The 12,644-nt window shown below is 34.7% G+C and overlaps 2 protein-coding genes across 2 annotated transcripts; one reads left to right on the forward strand and one right to left on the reverse strand.

Moving 5' to 3' along the window:
- Positions 1-3,429: 3,429 nt before the first annotated feature.
- Positions 3,430-3,972, reverse strand: LOC104111789 (protein MAIN-LIKE 2-like). Its single transcript, XM_009621555.1, has one exon. It carries the CDS (start codon positions 3,970-3,972, stop codon positions 3,430-3,432), a length of 543 nt encoding a protein of 180 aa, XP_009619850.1.
- A 6,515-nt stretch (positions 3,973-10,487) lies between these two features.
- On the forward strand, positions 10,488-12,294 carry LOC104088221 (protein FAF-like, chloroplastic). Its single transcript, XM_018768104.3, has one exon. The coding sequence runs from the start codon at positions 10,650-10,652 to the stop codon at positions 12,144-12,146; it is 1,497 nt and encodes a 498-aa protein (XP_018623620.1). The 5' UTR covers positions 10,488-10,649; the 3' UTR covers positions 12,147-12,294.
- The last annotated feature ends 350 nt before the right edge of the window (positions 12,295-12,644 follow it).

Here is a 12,644-nt window from a genome sequence, read left to right on the forward strand (position 1 = left end):
TTTGTACTAACATTCTATTTAATTATATTGCTTTTTTTTGTCACCTGTTTTTTGGATGGAAAACTCAATTTTGTTTTACATTGACGGTAAAAACTTACACGCTTTAAATATTTATACAGAATTAATATATAGATAGTTAAATGTGTTTGTTTATAGATTTCTTTAACTTATTCAAGGTTAATTAATACATACTATTACTTTATTAAATCACTTAATCATATACTTAAGTCCTTTCTCAGCTATTTTATTTAATTATTTTTAAAAAACAAGATTATATTTGTAAGTTTGTTAAAGATTTTAATAGTAGTGCTTACAAGTTTTGTGAATGAACAAATTTTCGTAGGATTTCCTTTTAATAGGTCTTACAAAGCACAAATTCAGATTAATTGAGTTTTCTTTTCAACTGAGTATGCTTACAAATATATATCGAGCTCCATAAATTCACAGCATACATTCTTTCCAATTCTTTCTCTTTTGATATTTAATTAGAGGTAATTAGATGAAGATTATTTATCAGGATAAGATGATGATAGGTATTAGCAGTATTGTGATAAGATGATAAAATCTGATTAAGTTGAATAATAACCTGGAAAAAAAGCAAAAGTAAATTGCCTAAGTCAATTAGAGGTGGACAAATAAACGTGAAACTAAATTTAAATAGAAAAATCACGAAATAAATTGCAGTGAAATGGTAAGTACTCCTCTATCTTTAACCAGAAGCCTCGAGTCTGAGACTGGGTATAGAGTCATCTTTGGTAAGGAGCGTTTTACTCCCAAAGTGAGACTCCGAACGCGCGAATCCGAATTAGTCGGAACCCAAAGCAAATATCAGACACCCGGACGAGAAAACAAAAAAAAAGAAGTAAGTTGGTTAAAAGCCAAATGAAACGTAGCTTTCACAAACATTCCCCAATGGTTCATTCAACTTAGTAAAATGCCATTTACGAACTACTAAATAAGAATGTTCACATAATGGTGAAAATGAGAGTTGCACACTTAGTACTATGTGTACCTCTCCCTTTAATCCTCACCATTTTTGTTTTTCTATAATTCTTTAGCGGATGGTCATTTAATTTTTAGTTTATTTTACTAAAATTATAAAATAAATATTTCTAACGCAGTGCGGGCACTGGATGGAAAAGACAGATAACAGAACAACCCATCGGAAGGGCATACCTCAAGGAGTCCGAAACCAAAGTATGGTTCATTTGGACTCAAGAAACACAAATAGGTTAAAAACAAATGGCCACAATTCTATATATAGCGCGGTTATTCACCGCGCTATACCTTAACGATAATTTTGTCCGTTAAGGTATAGCGCGGAGAATAATTGCGCTATATATAGAATGTGGCCCCACCAATAAGTCATTTGCACTTAACTGACGCAATAATAATTCATATGGGTATAGCGCGTATTATGGAAGCGTTATACATCAAATAATTGTACCCTTGTGCTGGGTTTTTCCTTATTTAAGGAGTTTCAGAATTTTGTAAAAATACATTCAACATCCTTCAAGTCTTTCGAAATATTTATTCGTTAGGTTATTTTGCATTTTGTCATAATGTCCGACGAGCAAAAAAATTAGGATTTTATTATATTGGGTGGTGGGAGGGGGAGGTTGTGGCGGAGAATAACTCAGTACGGCATAGTTGTTCTCTACAGTGTCATGTTAAGTTGCCACTTACAATGGGTTACGATAGATTGGTATCGTTATTATGTAAGAAAATGAGTGTGCGAACGTTCGGTGAATACTAAAGTAACCAGGAGATATCCATATTCTGTTACTCCGCAAGGGGTTTCTTGTTATACTGAGTTTAATATCGAAGATGATGAAACTCTGACAGATTTTTTGAGGACTCCGGATGAACACCGGAAACTTTATGTGATAAAATATTGGAAATGTATGTCAAGGCTGAAGACGTTTGCAATAATGAGGTTCCGCAAAGCAGGGATATCGCTCAATCATCGGGTAGCAGTTTTAGTCGAACAGGTTCTGGGTGAAAGAGTTTGGCCTGATCTAAACTTATCTCCACGGACGAATGAGGAGCGAGTATATAATTTCTCCCCAAGTTTACATAATCCACAAGCGGAGTGGTAAACTTCAATTTTCCTTTGTGTTACGATGTTTATTTTTATGTATAGAATTTGTATTAACACTCGTATATTCCAAGGGGATACCGGCTAGATATAAATTTTACTAAGTTATGAACTAACTGACAGTTGGAATATGCCTAATTTTGGTGTGTTGGATAATGGTGGTCCATTCGGGAGTCATCACCAACAAGATAATGTGCATCATGGGATATCAACACATTATGATTTATAAGTGAAGTGATAAAGTTTATATATAAATTTTGGATGAATTTGAGAAACTCGTAATTTTATTGGTTGTGTAGTAAAAATGAGCAACTTGAAGGTCATGTCTTTACTCAATTTCCCGAAGATGACATATTTAATTGGGATTTAGAAGGTGCGCAGAGTCTGGAAGATAATAGTGATTATGACAACAATGCTGACGAGTCTGGAGATGACACACCCTTCCCTGATGAGGACGAGAGTGATGAACCTGATTTGACGAAGGAGCATGCTCAACCTCCCGTTAGACCAAGAGTGTACGAATCCCATGTGTCGATTCATTCAAGGTATGTTCCCTACCTTGATCATTTGCCAAGTACGTCGGATGTACATGCCCTCACAAGAGATCTTGACGAAATTCGGACAACAATGTGGGATGAATCTAGAGCAATGGTGATGTCAAAGGGCATGCTTTTTATTGATAAAGCGCGCCTAAGCAAGGCGGTGCGAATGTAAAGCATAAAAGAGTGTCGTGAGATCGTGGTTCATGAGTCATCTTCGAAAGTATACAAGGTTATTTATCGTATATGGTTTCAAGGTTATAATTGGATGTTGCGTGCGAGAAAATTGAAAACAAATATGTGGATTATGGGAAAATACATATTCACCCACAATTGTAAAATGGACATATTCAGTGGGAATCATTTTAACTTGAATGTTGACTTGATTTATCTTGTTTTGATTCCACACATTGAAGTGTTCATAAGGTACAAGATCAAAAAGGTATAAGAACTATTAATTAAACACACGAATCGTGAGTTAACGCAACACATATAAATCCAGGCCAAGTAAACTTAAGAATACATGTACCTGCGCGCCTTCAAGTATGTCCGACAAATCCCTGCAATAGGGGAGATGATGTCGAGCCTCGACCTCGCATCTGTAGCCTCGCCAATCAACCAATCTACAAGATAAAGGAAGAAATGGTAGAGGTGGTGCATCCGAAACGATGTGTGGTAAAAGTGGTCGGAACTACAGGAATCACTCCCAGGGCCCAAACCTAATATAGATTGTGGACGTAAAATTTAAGGTATTGTTTTTACTATGTATGTTATAATCAAGAAAATAATTGACTATGTTTTCACCTGCACTAGCGGTAAAAATCCAACAACGTCTCTCTGGGTGCCCGTGCACGCCCGACACATCTGCATATACAGGTAACCTAGAACAGCTGCACCCCAGCTATAACCAGGTAAATCATCTAGCTGCTCAAGATGATGTAGAAATCTCATGTTGACTAGGTTTTTCGAAGTGTTCGGAAACAGTACCCCACCAAACATCAGCAACTGCAACAATCTCGTGTGCCGGTCGATAACCTCCGGCGGTGAATCATCTGTAATCTCCGCATACATCGCTTCCAGATGCTGTCGGATGGGCGTCAGCTGCAAATGACTGGCCCCACTCAATGCAGTCTCCTCCACTGGATGGAATCCGGTGAGCCGCTGCAACATATGCAGGTAATGCAATCCCCTATAGTCTTTGAGAGCATGCGGGTAAGCTACAGGTAATCCATCAACCGGCAACCCGAAAAGAACCTCCACGTCCTCAAGCGTGATGGTAGCCTCGCCGATGGGTAGATGAAACGTGTTCGTCTCCAGTTGCCACCGCTCTATCATAGTCGTGATCAACGCCCAGTTGAATTGCAACCGGACGATCTCTATGATCTTGTAGAAACCTGTATCATGAAGGCGTCTAACTATATGGGGATGGAGTGTGTGGTCCCTAATGAGCTCTCACATATCGTCTATACGTCTGGTGCGGAATGTATGGGACAAACACTGCCCATCCCATATGTATGATGACTTATGGTTGGCCTATAGCGACAGTAGATCTAGAGATGCAAGTCTGGGATGCACAAGGAGAACCTCCATGACGATGTCTGTAAATCAAACAATATTAATTAAAGTATTTTTCTTTTTAATTGCTTAACATCTTTAAATATATTAAAATATATTTTATATTAATATTTAATTGATATTTTTACTAAATTGTTACTTAGGTTGATACATTTTCTATATTATTATGTGATGACCCAAAATATTATTTTTAAATTTAATGATTAATTATGTGATCTAAGCACTATTTACCATTACTCGACTTGTGTGCGCAGTCCGTAAAATTTTTCGGAAAGTTTTCAGGTGAAAAATAGATTTAAATGTGAATTAGATGTTTAAAACACAATTGAGTTGACTTTGGTCAATATTTTGAGCAAACGGACTCGGATTAATTTTTTGACAGTTTCGGTAGGTCTGTATCGTGAATTGGGACTTGGGCGTATGCCCGGAATTAAATTCCGAGGTCCCTAGCCCGAGATATGGAATTTTGATGAAAAATTTAAAGTTTAAGTTCAAATAGTGACCGGATGTCGAATTATGTGCAAATGACTCCGGAATAGAATTTTGATAATTCCAACAACTCCATATGGTGATTTTGGACTTAGGAGCGTGATTGAAATTTTATTTAGAAGTTCGTAGTGGAGTTAAGCTTGAAATGTCGAAAGTTAAATTTTTGGGAAGTTTGACCGAGGGGTTGACTTTTTGATATCGGGGTCGAAATCCGATTCTGAAAATTTTTATAGTTACATTATGTTATTTATGACTTGCGTGTAAAATTTGAGGTCACTTGGACTGGATTTGATAGGTTTCGGTGGATTTTGTAGAAATTGAAAGTTCAAAGTTCATAGATTTTGATTTGAGGTGCGATTAGTCATTTTGATGTTGTTTAATATGGTTTGAAGCCTCGACTAAGTTCGTATTGTATTTTGGGACATGTTGGAATAATTGGTTAATGTCCCGAAGGTCTCGGGTGGAATTCAGAAGGTAAACGGAATGGATTTTGGACAAAGAAGTTGCTGGAAATTTACAGAAATTTCGCCAGAAATTTGCAGACAGAAAATTCTGGTATGTGGAGCCAACTTTGGAAGCTTATATCTCGTAATTCATAAGGAATCGGAAAATTGTCAAAACATGAAAGTTGTATTAGTTTGTTTCTAGTTTCCAGAAAGTTATACCATTCATTATTTGGACATTTGTACAGAAAGTGATGATGGATTGAATGAAGACTTATAGACCAGTTTCGCCAGAAATTCAGATGCATGGAGCCGACTTTGGAAGTTTATATCTCGCAATTTATAAGGAATCAGAAAAGTTGAAAAACATAAAAGTTGTAGTCGGTTGATTCTAATTTCCAGAAAGTAAAACCATTTATCATTTGGACATTTGTACACAAAGTTATGATCAATTGAAGGAAGGCTGGCAGAGCAGTTTCTGGTGGACTTTTAGTGACGAAAAATGAACTTTTAGTGACGGAAAATGGACTTTTAGTAACGGATTGGAAGAAACTTAAGGACCAAAAATGGTCATTTCATTCATTTCGTTTTGGATTTTTGGAGCACGGTTCTTGGGCGATTTTTGAGCGATTTTCACGGGAAAACGTTGGGGTAAGTGTTCCTTATCCTATATTGATTATATTTCATGATTTCATACTCATTTACATCATGAATCCGTGAATTTATGGAAGAAAAATCAAGATTTTTGCAAAATCTTCCAAACACGAAAATTTAAGATTTGGAGGTCGAGTTGTTATCGAATTTTGGTAAAATTGGTATGGGTGGACTCGTAATTGAATGGGTTATCGGATTTTATAAGTTTCGCCTGATTCCGAGATGTGGGTCCCACGGGCAAATTTTAAGCTAATTTCGGATTTTAATGAAAATGTAATATTTTCTTATGAAATGGATTACTATAATTTTTGTTGACTGTATCGAATTAATTATGACTAGATACGAATTGATCGGAGTCAGAAAATCGAGGAAAAAGCATAATACTTGGTTAAATTGGAGCAAGTCGAGGTAAGTGACTTGTCTAACCTTGTGTGGGGAAATTTTCCCTAGAATTGATATTAATGTGATTATTGAAATGTGTTGAAAGTCGTATACACGAGGTGACGAGTGTGTACACGGGCTAAATGTGAAAGATTATATTTTTAAATTGTGTAGATCATTGTTGTGCATTTATTAAATTATTTTATCTTGTTATATTCTTCATCATTGATCTGTGATATATATTTTAAATTTATTTGCCTTTTTCCTACTAATTGTTTTACCTATTTAATTGAAACTTGGTTTCTTTAATACTGTGCATTATTTGAAGGTTGATTTTCTTTAAATTAAATATTATTAATATAAAGTATTTGACATTTTAATTTTGATATTAAAGTAACGTATTAAAAATTTGGAATATTATTTTCCTGAATTACTTATTCTTGAATATTTTCGGGAGATTTTTTTCGTGGAAAATTGAAATATTGGGCACTTGAGGTGCAAATTGTGATATATTATGATACTGATACGTATGCGGTGGTATAAGGTCTGGGTGTTGAAACGCATACGGTGAGATAAGGGTGGCTTGATACGCGTGGCTAGTAGGGGTGACTACTAGAAGTCATGCGGTGTGATAAGGGTGGCTAAAACACGGGATGCAATTTCGGGAAAAAAAATATTTTCTTTAAATAAATTGTGAAGGCTCCCGCGGTGATATAAGAAAATGAGATATTGTGAATTTGTTTATGATTTTGGACTACGAGGCGGTACCTCGGGAGTACCCTTGTTGATATTGATTTATGGCCGCAGTTGCCTTTAATTATTGTTGTGATTTTCTTCAAGTTGAAAATAATTCTGCTTTGTTTCCACGAGGTATTTATTTGCCATTATTTGATGTAATTAAATGTGACATACTACTTGATTCATTTTCATTGTCATTTTATCTTATAATATTGTTTAAACATTTTACCATGTCATTATTTATTCTCCAGTAGGACCTGACCTCGTCACTACTCTACCGAGGTTAGGCTTGGCACTTACTGGGTACCGCTGTGGTGTACTCATACTATGCTTCTGCACATCTTTTTGTGCAGATCCAGGTACATCTTATCAGACCACGCATCAGTAAACTAGTTGTACGAGGAGACTTCAAGGTATATCTGCTAGCATCCGCAGACTCCGGAGTCCCCTTCTATCTTACTATGTTGTCTTCCTTATTTGCTTTAGACTCTAATGTATAGAGACATAGAGAATAAATTCTTAAAAGCTTGTGACTTATTTCTATCAGGTTTTGGGAGTTGAAATTGTTTGAATTGTAGTTTATTTATTTCAGATATTTATTATTATTCTACATTGATAGGCTTACCTAGTTTTAGAGACTAGGTGCCATCACGACATCCTACGGAGGGAATTTGGGGTCGTGACATATTATTTTATATGTTAGTTTATTATTTTATATGTTTGTTTATTATTTTATATGTTAGTTTACTATTTTATATGTTTGTTTCTTATTTTATTTGTTAGTTTATTACTTTCTATATTTGTTTCTTATTTTATATGTTTGTTTCTTACTCACCTATTTTTGGGTATAATAGAATTATATAATTAATTTTCATAACTATATGTGATATAATTAATAAGTACTCATATAAAAATACTTAGTTCGACAAATATTGTTGTTATTTATGTTATTTTCTTACATTTGTTGACTAAAATTCGAGAGAATTTGTATTTGAACTATCATCCTTTTCAGATATTTTTAGGATTAACAGTTAATTAAATGATTAACTTCAATAATTACCAAGATACTAAGCCAAAAGGCACTACATTTAACTATGCTAAAGAGCACTACATTAAAATTACGGGCATAACATAACACTAAAGGGCACTAAACAACAATAAAGTCACGTGTTAATATATGTACAACAATAAAATCCGGATAAAAAATAACTACACGATAAATAATCTAATCCGGATAAAGAATAATAAAATTAATTTAATTACGAAAATACATATACCACATTAAAAAATAACTAATAAATATTTTTTATAACATCTAATGACATTAATTATTCATAAAATAATAATTTCTCTATTTTACTAATTATTTAGCACAAATATAATCTAATCCAGATAAAAAAAGACAAACTAATGAAATCACAAAAAAATCACAAAAAAAACATAGACCATAGTTAAAAAACAACTAATACGCATTTTTTACAATTTTTTGCAAGGTGAAGATTGGATGATTTAGGGGCTGAAACGAGCAAACCACTACACGATAACGCCTTAGATTCGGTGTTAGCTTTCTACAATACGGACAAGATACATTTTTTGTGGGACGGGTGGGCTCCACTGAGTTGTTTTCTTTAAAAATGGAGGGGGATTGATTTTTGGGTTTTGGGGGTTCAGGTTCGCGTCTGGTGGGAGAAGGAGATGACACGCTTTTTTTATATAGGTATAGCGCACATATATAAGGCGCTATATTATAGCGCCTTATATATGTGCGTTATACCCTCCCGTCCATTTTAAGTTCAAATATAGCACGATTTTTCACCGCACTAGATCTTAACAGACAAAATTATCGTTAAGGTATAGTGCGGTGAATAACCCCGTTATATATAAAATGGTGCCCAATTTTATTTTTAACCTAATTGTGTCTTTTGAGTCCAAATGAACTATACTTTAATTCCGGACTCATACCTCAAGGGGCAATTTGGTGAAGTCGGATCTTGCTTGCATTATTGTAAAGATTAAATTAATCTTATCATAAGGAATGTCTATATGGTAAGTTTAAGTTGTATACATTAACAATATAAAATCTCTTTTTACCATCAAATAACTTTAAAATTAAACAGCAAGTAACTGTTTAATAATGAACATAGGATAATAACTTTAAAAAAGAAGAAATAAGTAACTCGTTAAAACCGTTTAAACTATATTGAGCGTGTAAAAATTTGTACACACTTGCTTTAAAAGAGAAAGAGTCAGAATTTGAAATTTATGGGTACGGATTCTAAATTTTTTAAATTACTGAATTTTTTAAATTAATAATTTATACATGTTCAATAAATTTCTTAAATCAAATACATAGTTTGGACCAAAACTACTGGATTCGACCGAACCCGTAGATTTTACTCACCCTCCGTCCTTGCTCGCTTATAAAACTTAAACATAATATTGTAATTTTAGCAATAGAAATAATAAGCAAAATAGAGGGACTACCAAAGACCAGAGGCGGATGCAATGTATCAGCACTGGGTTCAACTCAACCTAGTACTTTTGGCGGGAAACATAAATTTATATGTAAAAATTCACTAGTATTGCAATAAATAGCAATATGAATCCATAACTTTAAAAAGTCAATGGTTCAATGCTAAAAATCCTAAATGTTGAACCCAAAAAATTTAAATCTTAAATGTCTCCCCAAGAACTGTAGTGGGATGGATATGATCCTTCCACCCTTAATCAAAGATATCGAGTTCGAACCTTAAAAATAAAAAGAATCCTTGTAAGAAACACTTCCCCTTATAGTGGGCCTTACAAAGCGTGAATCCGAATTAGTAGGGGTCCAAAAGCGAGGTGTGGGACAATGGATGGAAAACTAAAAAAAAATAGAGGGACTACTAAGGGTTATAGTAAGATAGAAAGGATCCCTCTACCCTAAATCAAAGGTCTAGAGTTCTAGTCGCCCTTGAAAATTTAAACAAAAAAATCCTTGTAGAGAGCACTTCCTTTTAATGGGACTTACGAAGCGTGAATTCAAATTAGTCGGGGTCCAAAAGCAAGGTGCGGGACAATGGATGGAAAACTTAAAAAATAAACTAAATAGAGGGACTATCAAGGGTTGTAGCGGGATAAAAAAGGATCCATCTACCCTAGATCAAAGGTCTCGAATTCGAGCCCTTGAAAATTTTTAAAAATCCTTGTAGTGAGCACTTTTCCTTTTAATGGACTTACGATGTATGAATCCGAATTAGTTGGGGTCCAAAAGTGGGGTGTCGGACAACGAGCGGAAAACAAACAAAAAATAAGGGAAAATGACATTGTATAGCCGCTCTCAAAATAATAGTAAAAATGTATATTTTGTATATATATATATACATGCTAAATACAAAAATTATATAAATTTTATATATCTTTTTAGCTATCGAATATAAATAATTTGTTACGCAGACTAAAAATGATATTTGTCCAAAAAAATAATAATAAACAGAGGGAAGAGGAGGGTCCCTCGCACAAGATTCCATTAGGCTCTTTGGACACCTACAAATATCCTAACAACCTCTTCCCCTTTTATTTGCATTCAGAAACATAGTAACCAAAAACACCCCATACTCTCTATACATACCAAATAGCAATAATAGTATCTTACATAATTTTCCCCACTTTTTTGTCCTCTCTTAGCTTGCAACTGTCATCCAATTGGACACTGTTCTTTTCTATCTTCTTCTATTATCTGTTTCTTGGCCTATGAAGATATCAACAACTTGTATTAGCAACAAGAAAATCAACTCATCTATAAGAATGGAAGAAGAAACAATTGCACCACAATTGAGTAAACCACCAATAATACCTTTGCCTAAGGCAAGTAAAGTGAAACAAGGCATAGTGTCAATTCTTGGGTCAGAATCTGAAAGAGGAAAATCAAGTGCACCCTCAATTAGAAGAACATTTTCAGCTGATATGTCCTCTAAACAATGGCTAGCACAAAATGGATTTTTTTCTCCTATGAAAAAAATTGCTTCATCAAAAGATCTTGCGGTTGTTTCTGCTACTGATCATAAATCATTTGATGTTTGGAGCTCAATTTTGTCGAAAAAGAAAGATGATGATGACATGTCGAATCTTGAAACTCCTTATATTCATCCTCTTGTTAAAAGATCAACTAGTTCTTTGAGTGAAAAAAGCCTTGAAATTTGTACTGAAAGTCTTGGATCGGAGACTGGCTCTGATAGCTTTTCCTCCTACGCTCCTTCTGAAATCGGAGATGTAGAAGAGGAAGAAAAAGACGAACAACAACAACAACAACAATACTGCTCGCAATCCTTTGAGGAATTGCGAGTTGTAAAATATAATTATATCAAGAAATCATCTTCTTTTCCTAAATCTTTTCCTCCTCCAATTCCTTCCTTGGCTAGAGGGGACAACAAGCCTTCCCTTCACATGAAATCTCAACGCCAAGATGGTAGATTGATTCTTGAAGCTATATCTATTCCTCCTCGAAATCTTTTTCGTGCCCATCGCCACGATGGTCGCCTTCTTCTCACCTTCATTGATGATAGTACTCCTACTTCATCATCAAACTCGGAGATGGAGGATTATGGGGAAGAATTTGATGATGTGCTCGACGATATTGATGATCAAACATCTCAATTTGATTACAATAGTATTGATTTTCCTGAACAAGAAGAAGAAGAAGAAGAAGAAGAGGAGGAGGAGGAGGAGATAGAAAATGAGAATATATTGATGGAGCAAAAGGCAAGATTATCAAGTGGGGTGATAAATATGAAGAATTTAGTAACATGGTCTAACAAGTTTAATAAAGTTATTGTCAACTTAACGGGTTCTGTAGGTTCAACTGAACTGATGGAGAAACTAAGCCAAATAACCACAATTCCGCAATCACTCCCAACTCAGCTAATTCCATCTCCACCACCACTGACCGCGGCCTCGGGTTCGGCAACTTTCAATGCCTATCAGTATTTTTGGAGGAAGAAGCCAACAGTTGTAAGCATTGCCAACAGTCCCATAGTTGCAACAAAATGCAACAACTTTCTTGCAACCAATAGTACTGCTATCAATGCCAAGAGTACAACAAATATAGCAGCATTTGAGCAGCAAGACTTGGTTTTAATGAGAGGGAACAACAAAGCAAATATGAACTATTTGGTACCTTTGCAAAGAGGATGCAAAGAGGCAAAGAGGTCTTTACTAATTTGGGAGCCTTATTGCATTGCCACCTCTTGATGTTCATCATAAAAGTTTAAATTCTTTAATCCAGTCCTAATCCAATTACTAATTAACCATTGAAATAAACATAATTAACTATGTAATAGTATAGTATATGTATTAGTAAGATTGTAATTTTCCTCTTTGAGTCATGACAAGTTTTTACTCTTTTTTGCCAAAAAAAGAGTTCTGTACAACTAAATAACAAAGAGAGAGATCATTGCTATATATACAACCATCAGATTTTGAATTAAAAAAAAAATTCCCTTTTTCGATATAACCATCTGGTATCCGAAATCAATTAACTAATTAACTAATTCAGGTTCACGTCACATGAAATACTCCTTAGTATCAGGAGTGAAGCTATGTGTGGTCAAGGGTGGTTAACTGAACTTCCTTCACTAAAAATTTATACTGTGTATGAGGTAAAATATTACTCGTTATTGATCATAAAATAGACTTTAAATGCCCTGCAAAGGTATTCAAATTTTGAACACTCGAATTTTTTGGGTTCGC

Source organism: Nicotiana tomentosiformis, chromosome 1 (genome assembly GCF_000390325.3).
Source record: "Nicotiana tomentosiformis chromosome 1, ASM39032v3, whole genome shotgun sequence".
NCBI classification, from domain to species: domain Eukaryota; kingdom Viridiplantae; phylum Streptophyta; class Magnoliopsida; order Solanales; family Solanaceae; genus Nicotiana; species Nicotiana tomentosiformis.